This window comes from Odontesthes bonariensis, chromosome 3, assembly GCF_027942865.1.
Source record: "Odontesthes bonariensis isolate fOdoBon6 chromosome 3, fOdoBon6.hap1, whole genome shotgun sequence".
NCBI lineage: Eukaryota > Metazoa > Chordata > Actinopteri > Atheriniformes > Atherinopsidae > Odontesthes > Odontesthes bonariensis.
Window position 1 is genome coordinate 28,319,377 of NC_134508.1, and position 23,730 is coordinate 28,343,106.

The 23,730-nt window shown below is 37.4% G+C and overlaps 1 protein-coding gene across 1 annotated transcript; it reads right to left on the reverse strand.

Moving 5' to 3' along the window:
* Positions 1-2,626: 2,626 nt before the first annotated feature.
* nckap1l (NCK associated protein 1 like) lies at positions 2,627-23,426 on the reverse strand. Its single transcript, XM_075461408.1, has 31 exons — positions 23,235-23,426; positions 21,169-21,279; positions 20,712-20,804; positions 20,159-20,215; positions 19,667-19,809; positions 18,943-19,033; positions 18,218-18,355; positions 17,755-17,803; positions 17,029-17,185; positions 16,502-16,558; positions 16,301-16,397; positions 16,072-16,181; positions 15,609-15,741; positions 15,333-15,414; positions 14,279-14,337; positions 14,043-14,188; positions 13,785-13,917; positions 13,337-13,456; positions 12,783-12,922; positions 11,744-11,875; positions 10,542-10,760; positions 10,250-10,380; positions 8,956-9,053; positions 8,095-8,188; positions 7,384-7,466; positions 6,349-6,429; positions 5,456-5,549; positions 5,225-5,341; positions 4,499-4,608; positions 3,806-3,895; positions 2,627-3,189 (listed from the first exon to the last, which is right to left on the reverse strand). The coding sequence occupies exons 1-31, from the start codon at positions 23,322-23,324 to the stop codon at positions 3,073-3,075; spliced, it is 3,372 nt and encodes a 1,123-aa protein (XP_075317523.1). The 5' UTR covers positions 23,325-23,426; the 3' UTR covers positions 2,627-3,072.
* Positions 23,427-23,730: the final 304 nt, after the last annotated feature.

The window sequence follows — 23,730 nt, forward strand, 5'->3', positions numbered from 1 at the left end:
GTTGTAGAAAAAAGAATCACCATTTACAGGCTTACAATCACATTTATACTGAGATGTCAAAATACAGACTGTGGAGAAGTAATTCCGGAGTATTTTCAATTCAAGGGCTTCAAACTTCTTGTTTTATACTCATACCAATGCTTAATTTATTTCTACCGTCCATCATTTATCATCTCACGTTCCCCCGGATGACGATGAGCATACACCCTCTAATCTCTCTCTGTCCACCAAGTGGCCTGAGCCAAGTATTACTCATAGCCTCCTCACTTCAGAAGGAGAAACTAGACTCTGTGGCTACCATAAATCAGATCTAAAATGTTATTTATGTCTGCATGGGAACTAAATGTAGGAGAAACTAAGGATACCGAGACACACAGAGAGTTATTTCTCTTTTTAAAATGATGGAATTAAGTGTAAATGTTTTTTGACTGAAAATCAACACAACTCTTCCCCTCAAATCAAAAATATTGGTTTGACCTCATTTACGAGTACCAGGTTTACCTGGTAACCCCCTGTGCAATTTAGCGATAAAGATGGGTGTGGATTATTTAGACCGGATGTAGAGATGTCTGTCCCAGAGTTCTCTACCAACAAACATTGTATGAAAAGAAATACCATACGAGTTATTTTGGTATAATCATAGTGTTTTTTAAGGTTAACCATTTAATATGAGTAGACTCAAATATAAAATATAAATAAAGCGACTGACACCTAAACAAAAAACATTGCTATAAGATGGATTTGAACCCATTTATTACAGTAGGAAGTGATCTGATATGTCACCACCGAAAGACTTTCTGCCAAAAGCATTTCAATCAAAATGCTCAGAGGACAAATCCGAAAGCCAATAACCACAGTCTGACATAGAAAACTGGCCTAAATACAGAAATGCTGACAGTTTTATGCTGCAAGTTGTTAAATAATTTAATTTAATTAGTGTAAAGTAAAAGAAAAAAATGTTAAAGAAAGTCTTACCGTTCCAATGAGGATCTCCATGTTACAGCACTCAAATTTCTATCAGCAATTCTTTGTATCTTACACGGTGTCATGACTCCTCGCTTGTAACACTGCTGAAGACTGCTGAAGATGCAAGTGTTTATTTGTAAATGTTAGAAGAAGTACATAGAGTTTATGCCTCTGTGTGTTACTGTAAATCTAACATGTGTGACTGTTTGGATGTGTGTATACAACTGCTGGAGATTATGTTCTTCACTGCTGTTTACTCTCACACATACATGTAACCCTCTGTGTATTTTGCAGTGTGTAGGCTGTGTGTGAGTGTGTGTATTCCTCAGTGCTACACAAGTCAGCAGAAGAGGCACTGCGTCAACAACACAATCAGCAGAGAGTCTTCATATCAGGACCAGAGTTTCCACCATTAACTGTCCTAAGGGTCTGGGGACAGGGTCCACAGTGGAGCTGCAGGAAAAGTTCAACTGTATGCAAAACTTCACATGCAGAAAAGACACAACAGTGTTGCTACTAATTCCAGCATCAACAACAGTAATAATCTTTATCATAAGGTATTGTAAATCAAACAATACAGAAAAGGAACAAAAAGAACACTGTTAAAACTTTGTGATAATCATATAAATATTTATGCACACTACATGCAATAGTGCAGTGGTTGAAATTGGCTTAGTGTTTCTCAGATCTGGAAGAAATATTCTTTTTTTCTCCATTAAATATTTGAATTAAACATTTGTGTAAGATTAGTGTATCTACTTGTTATAGTGTCCCACTTCAAGTTACAATGCGATATAAAATCATTTATTTGCTGAATGAATTATTGTTTTATTGTAAATATAATATTAAATGATGAGAGCACATCCACCCTCCAAGCAGGACAGGAAAGAAAACTATCTGCAAGAAATAGTCAACATAAAAGGCACTACGGGTCTCAGATGAGGGCAGCCTGAAAGGTTTGCCACTGCATAATGGGAGGCATGATGAAATAAGAATGAGCACATCTCCCAACTGATATGTGACTGCTCCCTGGGCACAAAAATGTGAAAGGACCAGTCTGTGTTTATAAATGGGAAATTACTTTTTCTCATAAGCTCTTAGTATATTCTGAAATTAAAGACTTTAATCCTTTATATGAACACCACAAACACTCATTCACTACTGCAGCAACTGTGTTTATGGTTTTTCATTGTTATTCCATGACATGTGGTTGCCAGGTTCTCTCATTTGTTTGTTCGTGGATACTCTTCTGTGTATTCATGTAAATATTACCTGCAGAGGGGAATTCAACCTCTTGTGCCTTCAAGAGGTGGCTCAGCCTATCAGGCTGAAACCCTTAACACAACTTGTGTGTAAATGCACACAAACAGTCTACATAAATGGGTGTAAGCATCACCAGTGTGGCAACCGAGCAGATACACAGCAGCTGGAGCACAGGTTGAATTGGAAGGGAGAAAACAGCAGAGTAAGGAGAGAGGGAGCTGGTTTGAAAAAATAATCGTGAAAAGGGTTGACTAAAATTAGCAACAAGCACTTTCGCTTCTGTAAAACTGGAGTGCATCATTTAAATTGTTCATAAAAAATGAGGAAGACAAGACTCTTACGCAGGGAGGAGGGCTAGGAGGGTAGTAAGGGTGGAGGAATAAACAAGAGACACATGTTGAATGCAGACCAAGAAGAAAAGCCGCATATTGTTGTCATCTTTATTTATGGGAAATTTGAATGAAATAATGTTATACAACAACCATTTTATACATATATTGAGAGCTGGATAAGCTTTGTGAGTAATTAAATAATGATCAAACATTCATTTTCTCTTGTCCCAGCCTGAATGATGGGTACTAACATGTCGCAGAATATACCCGACTGATTGATTTAAATAATTCAATAATTATAATTCAATAATGCTGATCATTTTAATACTACAGCAGGTAAAAATCTAATCAGTTGGACTGACAATAAAAGGGCATGAATACAAATAAAAGAAGAATAAAATGAGGGCAGGTCTTTATTTAACCTGCATGAAAAACCTACAAAGCTGAATAGCATTGAATGCATGCATGTACATTTAAATACTCTTTTCGATCGATGGTTACAAAAAAGCTTTCATCCCAGGGTGACAATGAAGGCCCTGTGCACCTCCCTGTAGGCGTTCCGGAGGAGAACATACGGGAAGCAGCTCTCCAGCATGTCTTGGCTCAAGAACGGAGACTCCTCCACAATCTAGATGAATCAACGTAACGAGTGTTAGAGATTTTTCTTCTAAATTTCATCACAAATTTTTTTACAAGATCAAAACCGGATCTGTTCACATACACTTGATGATACAGATGTTTAAAAACCAGTCATTAATGTATAAGATATATATTTGTACATTTTTCTTCAGAAAGCTGAATAAATCGGAGAAAAAGGTGCACTTATTGTTGGCTACATTGTTTACATTGGCTACATTGTTGAGTAAAATTGTTTTCAAGCTGATGTAGTTTTACCAGAGAAACAGATAAATAAACTATCATATGTACCGTCTAATCTTAGTTCTTACTGTGGGAGAAAAAGAAGTCCCATCATTTTTATTTAAGAACCAATTTAAAATATTCATATTACTTTAAAGCATTTATTAACTGCTCACATGAATGTATTGTTAATTATTCATCTATTAGTGCTTGGGAGTTAAGCAGTTATTCGTTGTATAAGACTCTGCAAGCTTGATGGGTTATTGTAAAGAGAAAAACCTGAATTCATGAAGTGTTACTGCATTTCCCATTAGTCAAATTATAAGCCCATAATAACCTTATTGTAATAGCAAAGCAAATGAATCCCTCTATACTGGAGAGCCTACCATGTGCAGGAGCAGGTAGATTGACTCTCTGTTTTTGCTCTCCACTCTTTCTACATTCTGTCCCAGCTGAAGCAAAGTGGAGGAGGCCAGCTGTGGAATGATAGGGAGTTAAAAAGAGACAAATCAGAGACAAAACTAAATGCTTTTACGCTGCTGGTCATGACCTCAGCCAGGGCAAAAGGTTGGCAGTGTCTTGAGAAAGCTCTTTCACTGAAATATTGTCAGAGTAGTTTACCTAATAAACCAATTTGCTTTCATCACCTTAGAAAAATTCTGTCTGAGATAAGATCAAGACAAGTATCTGTCAAAGTGTTTGTGCTTCGCCATAGCCCATAAACAATATCCAGGTGTTTAAGACGAGCACTGTTCAACCGAGTGATTTTCCCCTCACAAACTTCTTTCATCTGAATCGTTTCTGGAGGCCTGAGGTGCTAGAATTATCCAGTATTTCACATCAAAAGGACACTGAAATCAAAATTTTGACTTTGCTGTTTTTACTTCAGAGCTTTAAAATGTTAGATTGTAAACATGGCAAAAAAATTGGAAATTATCCATTTATTTCGTTCTAAGTTTCCTTGCAAACGCTAAGAGAAATTAAAAACCAATTTTAGCAATAGATTGTAATAAATACCAAAACCCATTTGGCTTTCTTTTCAAACTTACCTGGTCTTTTTTAAATCAGTGTTTACTCACCAAGAGAAACTCTTTGAGCTGCTGCTCTATGTTTTTTTTCTGCACGGTGAACATGGCAGCAGCCAGCTGGTTGATAGCTGTAGCTAAACAGTGGATGTTGTTGTTGTGGCCTAGGAAAATTCAAATGTAAAAACCATCAATGAAATTCACTGTAGAAAAGCATGTCCTGTACTTAAGTCTCAGAGAGGATGTTTTTGTGGACACGGCGACTGGACAAATATATTTAATGGTCTGTAACACTTAAGAGGAAGCATGTTGAGCATGTTACCTCAGGCTCACAGGGTTCGTTTATTTCAATATATGTCCATGGAAAGTAAAGGCAAAGAAAATTATCTGTAACAAATGCCACTTTATGCTCTGATAGAAATCTTGGCTGTTTGCTACTCTTAATGTTTCAGACTGGGCTCAGAGCCAAGCAGTTAGGGTCAGCAGGGCCACATGCCAAGAGTAACTGTATCGATGCACGTCAGCCAGAGTTATCTGTAAACAAAAGTCTCTCTGCAAAAACGTGTTTCTCATTAACCAACATGCTTTTCTTCGGACCATGTCAGACTGGAAAGTATGATGCTAGTGTTTCAGGGTGGAGTAGCTTTTCTCAGACGCTATCAGAAGCTGGTAAATAATGGCTGGAAGAACAACTGATTAGTGTTTGGTTGAGGGTTGTCTGGAGACTAATTACTGTCAAGCGCGGTCTGTAGCAGCTGAAATGAGCGACTGATTATTCACCTCCATGCTCTCGGCTGTAGAGGGAGTTGGGGTCCTGAGCCAAGGTAGGCAGGGACACAGCAATGTAGACGAGCAGCAAACGAGACAGCTTGAACTCTTCATCAACTGATGTGCTATCTGCAAGGTTTTTATAGAAAATGAAAATTTAAAAGGGCACTCTGTCTTCAAGTTAAGTTGTTAGTTACTCCACAGTATATCATGTGCCAAAGGAAGTCTATGTGCAAGTATTACCTGTCTGCATACTGCCAATAGCTGCAACCAGGACAGGATCAATATCGCATTTCAGCCCTGCAGCAGAAGCCAGCTCAAAAACACTCAGAGTCACCTGTAACAAAGTGTTTGATGTTTTCATTCACCCTTTTTTCCCTTTAAAATGATGGCTCACTGAGGTTCAAATGTCGTGCCTCACTGTTTCACAAAAATGTCGCTGTTTTCTCACTTCAATGTCCTACAACCAGAAATCAAAAACAGCAGCAGAATGGTGATATCGTGTAATTTCCCAAAGGAGTGCCACTAAATAATGTATAGGCATCTTTTGTCCTGACACTAAACTTTTCACCTTGCCCTAGTTCTGGTATGAATGGTTGACCTGTGTGGGCGGAATGTTTCCACTGATGTGGTTTAGAGAGCAAAGTTGCAACAGTGGTCAGAGTCTCTCTCACGGAGGCATGAGGGGGGCTGCTGACGTCTTTGGGGTTATCCTAGCCCAGGCTGTGGCACGGCTGTCATGCCTCACTCAAAAGCCAGACGTAAGTAAAGGGAGGGAGAGTTCATGAGTCACAGTCACACAGATTGCTCCGGAGGGAGATAAGGAATTTCATTTGGTGGGTACTGAAGTACTGAAAAATATTGTTTATTTTAGGCTCCCAAACTCTGAGACTGTTGAAAGTTATCTGTTATCTTGATGTATTAACATCTGCCACACATGCACATGCTACTTTCAATCTCAAAGGTTAAATATACACTTTGATGTAAGGTCATATAACATGTCTTGTTGTTTTCGAATAAAAAGGGAACTGGAAATAAATAATAATATACTGTTAAAAAGCTGTGATGTGCACTTTGGGCTGCTACACATAGATGCCTCTTTAGATTGCAGCTTTCTTTATAACATCTGTGCTTACCTGAATGTCAGCTTCAGGGGAGATGAAGTCTCTCACGCACTTAATGGGTCCCATCAGGTAGGGACAATGCTTCTGTAGCATCTAGATTACAGAATTACATGGTGCATCATAACTTGGATCATATATACGATAGAAAAAAACGTTTACATTTCAACTGGACTCTGGCAATAATCTGTTATTAACCTGAAATATTCAATTTCATTCATAAATTCATAATTTTGTAAAACTAAGTGGTTTGACTATAACTAGGCACGCACGTTGTTGTGTTGAAATGTAAACATGAGGCAAAGGCTCGTGGGTGTGCATTAAGTATTGTCTGAACATTGGGAGTTCAAAGGGTGATTGGCACCTCCTCCTACAGAATTTCAAACTTTATTGCTCATAACTTCTTACAATCTTATGCACAGTTTTGTGCCTTTTCTACAGAGGTTTATATTGGTTTGTAGTGTTTTCCTTTACGGTTTAAGGAAACAAAATAAATTCAGGAAATATACATTTTTTTCCCCTCAGCTTCTCTCTTTGCTTTAACTCTATGTACATTCAGGAGAGCAAGTTTATTCATGAGACAAATGTCTTCTGTAGTCGTATCATGAAGTTGTGTGGATTTGAAATCATATTCCTGAAAGGGCCAGACACACTGTGTGTTACATGCAATGTTTGAACCTTCAATGTGGTAACCTGTCAGCATTTATATATAGCTTTTTACCATGTTTACCAGTAGGCATATCAGGGAGAATATCCACTTCTACCGAGCTAAGACTGCCCCAAAACTATAATCCTAAATAAGAAATATTTAGACCGTATGCGTAATGATTTTGTAAATTAGGCTGTTTTTGACTATTCGGTATCATTAAATTAAATCATTAATTATTAATTATTCCTTCTGGAATCTCCTTGGTTATTAAAATGTACACATATATTTTCAATTAACCAGTTTCCTGATTTAAAAAAATAATAATAATCATCGTATTGTTTATACCTATACTATACTATGTGTTTTCATCACAAAAGTTATAAAACCTTGTTGGACATTACATCTTTCAGACAGTCCTGTGCCATTAATCTGAATGACAGGATCACTCCGATGATGGTCATCCTCTTCATGACATTCTCTCCACCTAGATGTGCAAATGAAATGGATCAGTGTTCCTTGAGTGTTTATTATGTACACCTCAGCACTAAATTAAGCATGCGGGCACGCTTTCAGAGCAGTGCAACATCACAACAGAATATGTCTCTGGGAAATGTGTACAACTCGATAAAAACAAGATGAATGTGAGTAATCCATATTACAGGACATAATTTGACAATTTGAGTAACAAGATTTTTTTTTTCTACCAAGCTGAAGTTGAACTATATACTGTACATTAAATAAGTAACAACTGAACAACATGATTAGTAATCAAACATTAGGTTTCACATAAATCTTGAGGGTAAAGTGTCAATTCTATTTCAATTGGTGGGAATGAGATAAGACTTCAGAATGGTAACTTTAGACAGAGAAAGTTTTGATTTATAGAGGTGAGTACAAAATTACTTTTGAGTCAGCAAATTAAATTCAAATTAGAAGTCTTCAATAGTACTCCTTCACTTCTTGCTACCATCCTTCAATCTGTTTCATGTTCCCCCCTCTCACTTTGTGCTTTGTTCTGTCACTCTTTCTCTTCAACTCAAATCAACCTTTTGCCTCTACCTTCACATCCTCTCCTCTTACCTCCACCTCACCTTCCTCTCCTCACTTCTCACCTGTCAGCCTCTTTTTCAGATTTGCCATTTCCTCTGGCTTGTCAAAGTTGTTTTTCATCTGGACCAGGATATCCATGTTCTCAATCACCATTTTCTGACAGAAGAGAAAGGAGTGAAAAAAGGGATAAAATCACCTTCAGCGTTGACTTACAATGGAGAGACCATAGCTGTGACAAATCCGTCTGACAGTTATTTCTGCAACTCCTGATTTCAATCACAGGTGTGTGGGAGCTCTAAAGCACAGCAGTATTAACAGCCTTCTTGAATGTAAGAAAGATTAACAAGTTAATGATATTCAACACAGGAAAAAAAAGCTTCCCCTAAGACATGATAAACTGAATTAATTCAAGTTACTTTGATCCATGTATGTACCTAGAGGAAAATATTTGTTCACTTCTATGGTGTTTGTATATTTAGTCATATATTTGTCCGAATAGGTAATTGGTTTTCTGTTCCAGACAACAGGTTTAACAAACTCTGAGTGTAACTTGAACTCTTTGCTGATGGACCCTTAGATAAGACACTAAGAGATTTTAGTTCCAGAACAGCTGATCAGAATTAAATCAATTAACTGAGTTAAGTGCACACATGCATTGTGGGAAAAAAACCATCATTAGTGGAGCAGATACTGTGATTCACCACAGCACTAGGTATAAAAAGAGCAGCTCCACCATTTTCATGCATGAAAGTTATCAAACTCTGTTGAAAGTAACCTGTCATTAAGGATCACAAGCTCGTAGGGTCAGTTACCACGGTAACTCTGCAATGGCCAGCGTTAGCTAAAAAAGCATGCTTAACCACCTTGATATTGATGGTGACAGATGCAAATTTCTGAAACAAACCATTTTCATCATCCTGTACCTTAAGCTCGCTGACTTGAGAGGTGATGTGCCACATAAGATTCTCACCAAGAAACTTCAAGCCATATGGACCAATTAGCTCTGCCAGGGCCTGCAACTCTGTTCAGAAGATGATATGAATAAGTTAAGATTGAAGAGATATTTTCTGTTCATGGTGTCATGTTTTGACAAGATTTTAATTCAAAGCTTGACTCTACCAGTTAAATGGATGAGAGAGAGAACATGACAGGAACTTTGATTAGAGGGTGCAGTAGAATCAGGGAACAGAGAAAACTGCGGCAAAAAGACCTTTTACTGAACTTGACACGTAAATGAATATGGATGGGTAAGGAAGTATGTGGATCAAATCTGAGGTGTTTCATGGATCTGCCAGTGAATCTCTGTGAGGCCTGCCTCACTGAGGGATGAATATAGAAAACAGGAATGACAATATGCGGAGGAATGAGTGTATGTGCTTGCAGAGATCTGTCTAAGATGCATGTACAGTGATCATGATTGCTTATATGTGCATGAGCCAAAATATGGAATGCAGCCTTCAAAAGGAGGTCCACTGCTCCTATGAGTTAGTCAGAGGTGGAACTGCATGCTGTGTGGAATAGAAACAGAACTGATGCTGGTATAGTTAAGAAGTAGGGACGAAACAGTGGGGAAGATGTTAAGCAATACTGAAGTTTATATAAGCAAGATGTGTCAGAATAAACTGCAGGACAAGTAATGGGAAAGAGAACTGCACACCACCACCATGACAACCTCCTTGAGCAATAATGATCTGTGAGCATTCATAGGAATGACAAAAATCTACAAGTTATCATTTGACACGTGGGCTCATGATAATAAAGCACACATACAGAGAATCTCAAGTAGAAGTATCTGTCTGTAGAATGTTCCCATTCCCTTACTCTCATCAAATAAATGTGTATAAAATTCTATCAAGGAGATCTGATACCAGCCTAAATCCATATGACTGAAATCCTTCATAACATTGTGGCACTGCTGTGGCTAAATTCATGAACTTATTGTACGACATGCAAAATGATAAAAATAGATCTGCTCAAAAAAGTTGGAGCTTTTGCCATGGATACTGAATGCTATAAGTCACTGATAAATGTAAATTTGAATCACTGTATCCAATATTGCAACTTACAGTTAAAGTAAGAAAAAAAAACTAGATTTTGAAATTAATTTTTACTGATGTTTTTTTTTGTTGTTCTCATTACTTTCAAAGGAGATACAAACTTCCGACACATCAGTTTTTCCTGCCTTTTAAATTACAACCATCAAGTTGTGGGGCTGACCTGAAATATCTGAGAATTGCTCTGCTCTGAAATTCGGTTCATTGTCGGTAGACTGACTGACGAAGCAGTGCATCGTAGGACAGTGGACGATGAGGGAGTTGCTAGCCTGACGTAAGAGACCCTCCAGGTACCTAATGAGTAGAAAACAATTTTTTTAAACAAGAAACAATGCTTCTTGCATGTAATTGTGCTTCCTGCGTGGTTCTGCATATGATAATTGTGCCACAAATATTACATATTTGGATAAATATTTAAATCATGAGTTTTAAAAGGACATATCTCCCACACCCACCAGTTTGTGTAGAGGGTTGTAACTGTCTGCCCTCCGTGGGAATCCAGCGGCTGCGTTTGCTGCAGCAGGACACTCCTCACCAGCCGCGTGACATCCACATTGATGTAGCTTGATAAGCTGTGTAGATTGGTTATGTAGGCTCTTATCCCTGCCAGGAGGTCAGAGGGACGGGCTATGTCCTGGGTGGTCTGGTTGTAATTGGCCATTCTCACGATGATCCTGGAGGAACATGTTTAAACAACATCACTTGTCACCATGCTCTGGGTGGACAGATGGGACCTTAAAACTGGTTTAACGAGCCATGGTGAGTTGGCACAACTCTAGTTACACAACTCTCAGGTTAGCACATCCACTGCTCCGGGGCTTCACTTTAAATGTATTTATTTTTCATGGGGCCCTTCATTCTCTGTCTTTCTCTAACTGATTGTATTTACAATTTTGCAGAGGGGGACCAATCATTTGCATAACGGTGCTACTTAAGGGCAATGATGTTTATGTAACATGGCAGGTAATCGTCATCTAAGACAGAGAGACTGAATGGGACAAATTCATAGAAACATTAGGTCACCCTGTACCAAACACTAATCTAAACAACAGTTTTGAGTGAAATGACACAGCGCTTTGGAGTGACATGAAGTGTCTCTGTGTGGATTTTTAAGTGGGTGTTACACAGCTGGACATGAAGGACTCAGAAAGTAAAGCACGCTTCATTACATTGATGGAGAGCACATTTCACAAGAGCTAAACTCCCCATGATTCTCCTGATTGTTTTTAGGGCAGAAAAGAGAGAGAGAAAAACATTCAGTTCAACTAATGAGGGTGTGAGATGTAAAACGTTCAATATTTTTGCAACTTTTGTTTAGCAGAATGTCAGCCAACTAAGCATGAAAGCTTTTGCTCTATGATTTTATAGAATAGAATCAACAGAATAAAAAAATGCAAAAAGACTGGAATTATGTTGATATGCAGACATACATGACATACATCAACTTGCATGTGCACCTGCAGATGAAACAATCTAATGTCCATTTTGTAATGAAAGAAACTCATTGTAACCTTTCACATGCAATCCTCAGGACACGAGAAGGACAAAAATATAACAAGTAATTTCAGGGACTCATTATATTTTCTACATATTTGAGATTTACATAATCCACACTGTATAGAAAAATACAATTTCCCCCACTTCCCAGTCAACATACTCAGACAGGCGTGTCTCCAGTTGAGAAAGGAGGAACTCCGTTGGAATGACAATGTGGTCAAAGACGATTATGTCACCACAGAGACTGTAGGAGGAGCAGAGCTCTGTGAGCATCATGTGCATCTTGTCCACGCTAAGAATCAGAGACAGAGGAAAAAAGGTTACAAATCACTGGGGCAAATATTATGACAGTGACTTTAGTGTGGATGTTCAGCTCTCATACATATAAAGTGATAAAGAAATTAGAGACCTGAAAGCGTATCGCTAAACTCAAACAGAGGGGAGGAAATCTGAGAGGAGGGGGAGAGACAGGATTACGATCTTTAAGACTTAATTAAGGAGCTGTGAGGCTATAAAGAGAAGATGACTAAACTATGAAAACACCCAAAATAAAACGTGCTACCGGTGAAGGTGCTGCACGAGGCTCTAACAGGCAGAGATACTTTATTTCAAACTTTTACTGGCTTATTGGAGCGCCTGTCAACCTTGACAGATTCAGCTTGAGAGGTAATAAAGTTCAAACCAAATCGTGCCTAATAGCATTTTTATGTTGCCTTTCAAATAAATTATAGCAAGAACAGAGTCGTGGGGAGAAGGTATTGTTTTAAAATTGTCACTGAACATTGCAATAGTAACACTTTATTAGCATCAGTCAGTCTGATGCAATGTGAACATCTCATTATCATTTTGAAGATATATGAATAAACATCCAAGGACATAGCATAAAAGTGATGAAGTGAAAATGGACATTCATACATCTTAATTAATGCATTAGATTATCATGAGTCTTGCATTAGTTAAGTATTGATGCAGTATAAAATGTTACCCTTAACATTTGGTGAATTTTTCTTCTCTATTAACACGTACTGTATTAACTTAACCTTACAACGCCGAGCCAATAACTTGGACTTGAAGAAGTTCTGTTGATAATGCGTCATATTTTAAGAAATCAGGGATGTATCACAGTTACTAAAACCTTCAGTGTGAGATCAACATATTTGTGATGGTGATAATCAAGGATAATAGGAAGAAGCACTAACTTGGTGGACACCGTCCGGTCTTTCCTCAGGCTCTCAGCGCCTGGCTTCTCTTTCTGGACCTCTCCTTTTTTTGGTGCTGGCTTCTTTTGCTTTCTGTAGCGAGCAGCGCTGATGGTCTCGGCACAGTGCTTAGGCAGCAACTAAAGGTTTATTTAATTAAAAAAATGAATGCAAAGAAGGAGAGAAGTTGGAAAAGATAGAGAGAAAAAGAGTTATAAGATGGAAGAATTAAATCCAGACAATCAAATACAGCAAAGCTCCCTCAAAGTCAAACATTCGATGTTTTTCTTTTTTTTGTTCATGGCTAAATTAAAGAAGAGCTTTCGTCATATTTAACTCGAGGGATTTGAGTAACAGCACTGCAATAGCCAACTCCAGAGTTTCAGACCTGTGTTATCATTTTATTCAAATTCTCAAGTCTGCTCACGGACTTCAGCTGAATACCCTGATGCCAAGCTGAGGCCGGCATGATGATATTTGGATTTGGACTTTGGCAGAATCAAACTCTACTGGATAATTGGTTTTCTGAAATTTGAAATAGACTCAGACTCCACCTGGTCATTGAGATTGCATTGCTCAGCACATAATTCTAAAACAACACCACTGGTTTGCTTGGCTATCTGCTCCAAGAAGGTCACGCACAGGCGGAGACTCCTCTTCTGCAATGCCTCGGCCTACACATACAAATCACAACACACAGAGACACAACAGCAGCAGAGTGTGACTGCACAGACAGATGCATTCAAATACTTTGTACACTATTTGATTGGTTTGAAATAGAAAACATGAAAATGTTTGGTATGAGATGCAAAAAAAAAACAAAAAACAGTATTCTAAAAATCAATATCTCTGTTTCAGTATAGTTTTTAATGAAAAATGTATAATACAGCCATCATGATCTCACATGTCATATAAGAGTTAAAAATCTATGTCAAGTGTAACAAGTGCAGTGCCCCACAGCTTGTGATTTACAAATTGTTCAAAAGATAACTAAACACTGACCTCTTCTGGACACAGAGGGTGCGCACACTGACTGAAATGGGAACAGACTGAGGGGAATGCCATGAGATAACGCTTCATAGTCGTCTCCTCATTGCTCTGGCTAAACATCTTCTCAAAGACACGTGGGTAGAAACTGGGAAAAAGAGGAGAAGCAGTTATCAAAGCTGTAGGAAAGAGGAGACAGGATAAAAGAAGGGACAGGAAGAGAAGAGAAGAGAAGACGAGACAAGAGAGAAGAAAAGAAAAGAACAGACTGACCAGAGGATGGACAGCTCAGATGTTTCCTGGAGCATTTCTTCCATGCTGTCTACCATTTTGGTGTGAAACTGAATCATGTTCATCACTTTTGCCAAGTCAGGATAGTCCTTCAATGGAAGAGGGGCCTTATTTATACTTGTGTAGGCCTGAAATGAAAGAAGAAGAAAATGTACACATACATACACTTATGACTGAACCTTTTGTGGCATTTGAGGCTATACAATCCAAACACAAACCTGTAATCTTAGCCAGTCCAGTCTAAGTGCTCTGAAATCAAACTCTTCTTTGTTTTCCACTGCAGAGAAAAAGGAATTCATTATTACAATCTGAGGGGGGTTTTGTGTGTGTCTCTGTGTGTGTGTTTTCTTTTTAGCTTTTTGCTGGTGGATCATCTTACAACTGAATAAGTAAATTATCGCAAGTCAGTGACATCATTGGGTATAAAAACAACATTGCAGATGATCTTACAGATGTAGAGATGAATAGGTATGCACTACTCTGTAAAGGTCTGTGTGGGCAAAAAGTGAACAAAGATTTTGTGGATTTCATCATCTACTGTACATTACATCATTAAGAAACTTAGAGAAAAACAGTAAACACCATATACACTCTACAGGGTGGACAAAACAAAAAAGGAATATGATAGTTTTCCACTATGTCCACAAATGCAAAATAAGACTGTGGAGAAAGAAAAAAAAAACAAGATCCAGTAATCTCATCTCTGGGCTGGAGTTCATTTAAGACAAGTCTAGCAAATCAATATGAAGCAAGTTAGTAAATGTTTTTATGCAGCTTGTTATCAGCATAGAGTTCAAAAGGAAACATCTGTGATGGTATGAAGCTGCAATAGTGTTTCCCAATCCCGGTTGTTGGGACTTGACTTTGGTATCTTGGGGCGCTTCACCCTGCATTCAATGTTTCCCAGCTTCCACACACCTCAATTCAATAGTTCATTAACAAGCTTCTGCAGAACTTGATGACAAGTTCAAAATGTGGCCAATTCATTTGAATTAAGTGTGATGAGGAAGAAGAACATCTAAAACATGCAGGGCTGCAGGTATTGAGGACAAAAAATTGGAATCACTTTATTCACGTCCCATACAGGTAAAATCCGAACCATACATAATAGCTTTGGGGCAATGTATGCAGTTGTTTTTTGTTGTTTTTAGCAAGATAATGCTAAAGTATAATTGGAGGCATTCTGTATATGTATATGTGTATTTTCTGTTTTATTTACAATTTACGCATTATTCCTTTTTTGAAAAATGACATGTATTTTGCTGTGGTTACCTTGTTTAACTGAAAGAGCAGAGAGGGATGAAACAAATGAGGTCATCAGAACTGACTCTTCCTCGGGACACACATACATGTTCTGAAGTGGAATAAAAGAGTCTCTGTTAGTGAAATAAACAATGTACTTAGCAGTGATGTTTTTTCACTTCCTTCATCTTAAACACTAAGAGAAATACAAAGTAATTCAACATTCCAACAAAACTCTTAGATAGTACATGATGCATGTTTTCAACAAGTCAATTGTAAACACATGCTTTTGTTATCTTTAGGTACCTGCATGGTGTCATTGAGAGCCAAAGCATCAAACTGTGCCAGGTACTGAACGTGGTAGCGCTGAACTACGTGGTTGTACTTTCTCATTAGTCCTCTTAATTTCTCCATGTAGAACAGCAATTCAGCCATCTGACTGGAAAAAAGATAAAGTATTAAACACCAAACTCACCTTCACTAATTCAACTTATTATCATTTTGCTGTATTTTTTTGCTCCTTATTATGTCATCTTTGAAATAGCTGCTACTCTGTGAAGACAAATATGCTGCTGTTAATTATTGGGGACTCAGATTAAGCATGAATGTCAAATTAAAGCAAGAGGTCTTATGATAATTATGTCTCATGCATTTCAGGGCGGCTGCCCTCTAGATAACTAAAATTCAACAGATTGCTGTCAGAGTTTTGTGCACTTGTATGACTGTGACAACAGCAGCTGTGTTAACTTCCTGAGTACCTTTAACCTACTTGTCGTTGTAGTCCTCTGGCGTCTTTATCTTTGGCATATTCTCAGAGTGTCTGACGAGCCAGAGGACCTCGTCACGGGAAAATGACAGTGCCATGAAGACAAACAGAGCCTTGGAGATTTCATTGGTTCAAGGAACAAGAAAAAAAAGGAATGTTAGGAAAGAGTCACAGCCACAATTGGTTAGAGTTAAATGAGATTTTTGCTGGATGCTTCCCGTAGTACTTCTACCTTTGGTCCCAGGAGTCCAGGTTCGTCCTCCAGTACTTTATGTAATTCTTTCACTGCTCCTCTCAGAAACTGCCTCTTATCTCTGTGCATAGCTCCACTGGTAACATGGAAAAGGAATGGACACTTGTCTCTTATAGCTCATTTAAAAGTAAATCCATATCACTGAATATTAATGAAATGAAAGAGGTTAAGTAATTTCACCAGTGAAGTATAACATGCTCACGGCATTCCTTTATGTCTGCAATCCGCTTGCTGTATCTGATAAAAAAGAAGACAGAAAACAATCAGAAACTAATCTATAGTCTGATAGATGGATAACTGCAGTGATCAAGGAGGGTCCATGTCACGGATTTTGTTTTAAATCCTCTTCATTTTTTTTTTCAAAGTCTTGGCTCAATTTTCAAGACAGTGAAAAGTTTAATTAGAATTACTGCACTACTGGACAGTGATTGATACTATACTGTGGTTTATAACAATATTAAAAGACATTTGTCACACTCACTTAAACTCTGAAGTATTCATAAAGTGCACAAGTGATCAAAACAACCAGATGAAAGAAGCATTATGGTTAGGGTATTGCATAAAAGTAAATTTGTTTAAGCTTGTTCCTCTTGGTTATCTTTTAAAAGCATGATGGTGCATTTTCTTGAACTCTCCATCTGTTTTGGGGCGTGGCTATGTATGGGCTGTTATTCTATTAGTGCAGTACAGCAGCATATGTTGCATACCCTTTGATGTTATCAAAGAGGTCTTCGGTGACTTTGTGAATGTTGAGAACTTCATCTCTGGTGAGGTTGAGGTAGAGGCCACTCCGTAGACCCATCTTCCACAGCTCCAGGGAGGCCTGGTTTGTATTCAGACTGGTGTGGCACAACAGGAAGCCGACTATGAGGAGGGGAAATTAGCAACTGTTATGATATATACTAAAAGCCTGGAAGTATTGTTTGTGATTAATAAATTTAATAGGAACTAAATTACTTTTCAACTGATGTCTTGTAATTAATTTTTTTCTGAAAAAGAAAAACACACTACTCCAATCTTGAGTCTGTTCACTCCTAAACTTTGGGTTTTTAGTCTTGAACAAGTTACTGTCGTCTCGTCACCAACTATAGATCTGTAAAACATCAATGTAATTCTATATCGAATTCAAACAATTCACGAACGTCTTGATAATTAATAGTTCTTTCCCACAACTTGATTGAATGCTGTTGACGAGCCGAGGATAATGAAAAATGAAGTGATGCTGTTTCAGGAAATTACATCATTCCTAGCATACTTACCTAATTACTTAATAAGCTACCTTTCAGGCTTCTGCCTCGATGTAAAGTGGAATTATTTTCATGTCAAAAGGTTGAGATCCAGTCGTTGTTTTGTGTCAGAGTCAAACTTTAGTTGCCAGTCATGGGGGGTTTTATTCACATTGACAAAGAAATCACAGAATAAGAAATACTTACTGATGATCCAGCGCTCCATCACATCCAAAGACAAGTATTCACATGCCATCTGTGATGGACAACAAGCATGTCAACCAACAATACACATGTGTTTACTTCAGCTGCTAACTATAACAACAGACATTACATTTCCATACATTGTTTTTCATTCTGCATTGGACTTCCTGCATAACTCACTTATTTTGTATATAAACTGTGCACTTTACTGTTTGTTCTGTCTTTTCTAAAAATATTGATACTCCACTGAAATTCAAAAGTTGTAAGTTTCAGAATCTACCTAAAGAGACCTATTACTCATCTATTTCGCATCTTTTTGCAATGTACAATTTACTGAATTTAGTAAATATTGTGAGAAGACCACAGAGGCTTTATGGAAATACAATATATTATTTCATGTCTCTATCCTCCCCTCCCTTTGCCATAGAAATGTACAAGAGGAGTGGTGACAGGAGGGCGGACTCACAGTGTCACAGCAGGCCGGGTCCATCATGGCCGCTGGATTGCTGAGCAGGCTGAGTAGCTGGGCGCTCCGCCACTGCTCTGACGGCAGGTTCCTGCGTGGGTAAATCATCTTCAGGGAAAGCAATGCTGCTGTTACAGACTGAGAACAAGACAGAGGAGGAAAGGACAGCAAGACAGGGGATAAAAGCTCATAAACTGCAGCATTTTTTTTATCTTCTATTTTTGGACACACACAATGTGTTTAATGATAAATCACAAGCAAACTGTTTTTAACTGTTTGTATTAAGAGAGATCCCAAAGGCTAATGACTTGATACAAACTCATACTCTGAACATTGTTAAACATTGTTAAAACTAAACATTGTTAAAACTGATAAACTTTATTTCCAAATAATGCTGAGATTTCATAACAAATAAGTCAGTCTGAATTTTGGAATAATGCAACATGATATAATGTGAATATAGCAAATTATTTATCATTACTTCTATGATTAAACTGTTATAACAAAAATTCTAAACAATTAAACAAAATCCAAAGTAACATGACAGAGGTGTGAATCATTTGGGATTAATGTTGTGCTTGATGTGGTAACATGAATAAAGGCAACGTTTATGGTGAAGGTGCAACTTGAAATGTATCCCATTTATACAATACAGCATTTACATTCATAAGAATATCCTAATCTAATGGTAAACAAAGACGTGTGTTAATCTTAGATGAATTTACCTTTGTGTGGGGACCAAACTCCTCAGTGAGCTTCTTCCATGGATGTTCATACTCAAGAAACATCTGGCCAAGCCGCGGATAGGCTGGGTCACTGCACATTTTATTGTAGCATGTAATTAAAAGGTGGAGGCACAGTAGGACATGACACAGTAATAGCCCTGCTTTACATTGCGAGAACAAACTTGTTTACTTTATTGTCATAGTGTCTAGTCAACATCATTTCAGTTTTGGTGGCTGATGTAATGCAAAGCAGAGCCTGCTCTGTCGAGCGGCTAGTCGTCTGCTAGTCGTCTGCTAGTCGTCTGCTAGTCGTCTGCTAGTCGTCTGCTAGTCGTCAAATGTACATTGTATGTAGAATGCATGTATTTGTTTTATATGTCTGTGACTAAAATGAAGATAAGCATCCTGCTAATTTAAGCTTATAAATAACTATCAACCAAAGCAGCTGGACTAAAAATGCTAAAATACCACTTGGCACCTAAAAAAGGTTTGTGATGGGCATGATACTTAATGAACCAGCCATACTAGTTGATGTGGACACTTTAAGTGGACTAAACTGTATAATTCCAGTCAAGTTGAATCCTGCAATAAGTAAATGCAATCTTTTGTTGTCGGATCACTACTATAAGCCAAAAGTAAGAGAAAAAAAACTTTCTTTCAAATGAATTTGAATGTATATAATCATGTGATGTCAGTATCTGTTTGGCAGTTTGATATTTTTCACCTGCTCCCATTTGTCATCTCATGAGCACAATTGAACATTCCCGCCAGAGCCTTCTTGTCATCGATTCGAGAGAGCGTGATGATAACAGACGTGTAGGTGACGATCAGGTCCAAGTAGTTTTTGGTGAAATCGAAGTTAAAAGCCTGAAATTAAAATGTCAGAATCAAGTTCCCTCTGAAACGTTCTCAACTCACATGCTCCGGACACAATGTGTTACTCAGGCAGGCAGTGGAGGCAAAGGGATTTGGTGTGAGATATAAGAAAGTATCATGTGTTTAAGTGTCATGGATAAAAATTAATAAATAAATTGAGCAAAGTGAGGCTGATGCAGTGTGGAGAGACAACAGCACAGAATGGCAGGGTGTAGAATGCAGGATTTAAGATTTTAGTAGCAGCAGTATTCCAATTAATAAATAGTGGGGAAAAAAGACTTTCAACTGTGACTTCAGTGTATTTCTTGGCACAACTCAGTGTCACACAGAAGGTACTTACAATATCGAAGAAGCACTGACAGGCATCTATGGTGTTCAGCAACTCATACACGTGATCCTGAAGGAATAATTGAGAGATGTATAGGTTTGAGAGTGAAGAGATAAAATAACAAAGAAATATGTAAATGATGTCACACCTTTCATTATTTTAATAGAAAACTTAATAATCAGTTAACGTTAGCATATTACTACAGCAAAGTTACGAATTATCCCTCCACTGACTCCATTATACAAATGTAGAAATGTGAAGAAAGGCGCAAAAACTGCAGCAATCTCTATTGACAGTAGGAATTAAATCACTTTTTTTTTCTTATGTCAGAATAATCTTAAATTATAAATGTACTGTGGGAATCAAACCATTCATCAATTCACCATCAAAACCATTGTCTCCTATTTTCTAAGGAGTTAGGTCAAATCCATAGGACACACAGCTAGTTTTCATTGTCTTATTTCAACAACATACTAATGGTCGTTTTCACTTTATTGAAAATTCTGATTGAGAAAAAAAAGAGAAAGGGAGAAAGATGAGAGAAGAAAAAGAAAAAAACAATTACCCTGAAATCTTTGACATCCAGAAAAGAGTCGTAGTAGCTTGCTGTGGCTGCCAGCACCTCAGATTTCTGTCGCTGGATGCTGGTCAGATTTTGCTGTAATATGTCATGAAAACATCACTGATCAGGTGTGAAGTGATTGTCATGATTAGCTCCGGTTAAAATGTATTTAATACTATTTAGGAAACCAAATGAATCACATGAAATTAATGTTATATTTTTAATTATGTTATAAATTAAAATTCATCAATATATTTATTCTTTTTTTTTGTGGCACAGCGGCAAAAGAAAATAAAAACTGATGAATGTGATGTCATAATGATTTCCCAGGATGACAATTTGTGATAATTGTGTATCACTGAGAATCTTTAGTATCATAAGTAAACACAGCATGAAAAATACAAATCCATATATGGTGATAAAAAAATCACACCTTGCACAAACCCTGTGTCATACTTACAATGTTTCCTCTGAAGTCAATATTGGGGAATTTCTTGTTGATATATTTAATGGCAGGTTCCATTGCTTTATTTGTGAGGAAGGACGGTCTCAGCTTGGGATCTGCACATAGCTGCAGGTGAGGAAAGGAATAGAAAACAATATAAGGATGCTTTTATTTTCAATATTATGATGGAAAAGTACATATTTTCATTTTGAGCAGCTATAAGAAATGCTTGTGGGTATGATGCTATTTTTACAATTTTTTTAATTAATTAATTTTTTTGCTGATGAGCTTCCAGTCAAAAAGAGGAACGCAAACAGATCACAAGAGACGTCCAAGACGGAAGTCTAGCTGCTGACATGTTCTTTTTTTAAATACTCACATACTAGAGCTACATGCATTAAGAAAAAATTAAATTATTCAGGTTTAAATAATTCACATTTGATACTCATCCACTTCTCTTTGCGGATTTAAAACTAGACTCTGTGCTACACACACGATAGGTCAGTGGCTTCACAGGTTAGGCTAGAGTAGGATAGCGCCACATTAAAGCACACACAGTAGGATCTATTTTAATCTAAACTCAACAATCAGTCGAAAATACTGACAAACAATAAACTCACTTAGAAAAAGGTTTACTAAAGTCATTAATCAATAGAGATATAGAAAAATGTTTACATAGACTTCTAAAGTCTTACTTTTTTCAACAATAGAAGTCACCTCCTGCCACAAGAAAGACCACAGTTTTAAGGAACTTCTGCAAGGGTTTCTCTTTTAAGACCTGGAGGTTAGATCCAGTTTATGTTTGCATGCACTTTTTTCACTTACGAATGCTATTTTGACATCATTTGTCAATGGGATGAAAGAAAAATAAAACCACTCTCCACAAACTGTTTTACTGTTACTTTTTAATTCAGTTGTAGGAGAAAAATACCTTGCAGACGCAGTCCCTCAAGTGACAACAGTTAAAACTCCTCGAAAAAAAATCTACAGTTGTTTAGAGAAGCAGGTCAACATTGTACAACAGACCATAAATCAAAAACACATCTTTTTAACAAAGTAAGCTAACCAACATTAACTGATAATATAGCACCCCCACTTGTGCCCATGCTGCTTATAGTCAGATGTTGTTCCAGAAAACCAAGGTGATGAATGCCGAATGAGAAACTTGAGGCTTCACAAACGAGTATGCGGTCATTCATTTTTATACAAATGCTCAAACACGGCATTTCACCTCAACAACTGCATGGATTGTCAGTGAACCAAAAATGGTTTCTATGAAGTAATTTTGTACATAGTATTATAGTATTAATACTTAGTACTATAGTATTTTATAATAGTTAAGTCCAACAATCTGGAATTCCTCACATGTATTGTTATATAATTTAATGATCTTTTTTTTCAGTTTTTTTTTTTTTTACTGAATGTCTTTGTTGTATTCTTAAGAGTGGGTGTTGCAGCTTTCATTTTAGAACAACTGAAATTTTAGCTGACAGACACCACAGGCTGACTTCCTGTTTGCACTTCCTCTTTGGAGAAATAAGCTCAGCTGCAGTTTGGAGACAGGACTGCACATACTGCAAAGCCAACATTCACACAAACCTGTGCGCAAACAGCACAAAGTTCATCTTAAATTATTTTGTTTTTATAGTCTGAGTACAAACACTCGGAAGCCCTTAGAGATTTTGTGCATTTTGATTATAACTGCTGGTAAGTGTCCTCAGAGAACTCTGTCGTGTCTCTGTATATCGGATGTAATATATTACTATGTTCCTAATTCTTTATGTTGTAGATAGAAAGTACGTTTTCCATCAGTTTGACATATTGTTCGATAATTCCATGGAAACAGAAATAAACATTTACAATAACGTTAACAACTTCTCTATAACAGTAAATCTTACTTAACTGCTACAAAGTAGAGTATGCAATGATACATTTACACTTGGATGTAGCTTTGTGTTTTTTAATTAATTTATGTACGTACATTTTTCTTATCACTAAAACAAATCATATTAGCTGAAAGAACAAGTTCCCTTTTACTCGTTTCTGTAACTTTACCTTTAAATGTTCTTATTTTCCCTCACCTTTTTAATGTAGTTCATACGTATCAGCACCCCATTCCCCCTCTCATTGAGGATGGTGAGTTTTTCAGCCAGTTTCTGCTGGTAGTCCATAGCAGCGGGTTCACAGCACCTCACCCTCTCTTCGAGCCCTGGCCTCCTGGTCTTGTATGTAGCGGTCGAACCCTCAGAGACAAGGGCACCTAGAGCCTCACCCTGTCACTATGTCACATGGGGCTCATGGGTGGAGGTGGAGTCATGAATTACTCACATCCTCTAACTGCAAAAAGATTAATTCAGTAAAAGATTTAATTGAATTATTCATTATTTAATTGATAAATGTAATTAATGTAGTTTAACATCACCTCACTTGATTTTGTTCTGGAAAGAAAAACGTCCAATATTTAGAATATTTCATTATGTAAATGAATTGCACAGACGTGTTTCCTCATTGCTGCATCTATACTGCCGCTTTTGGTGTTCACAGTGGCTCCTACTTCCTTAACTTCCTTAACTCTGT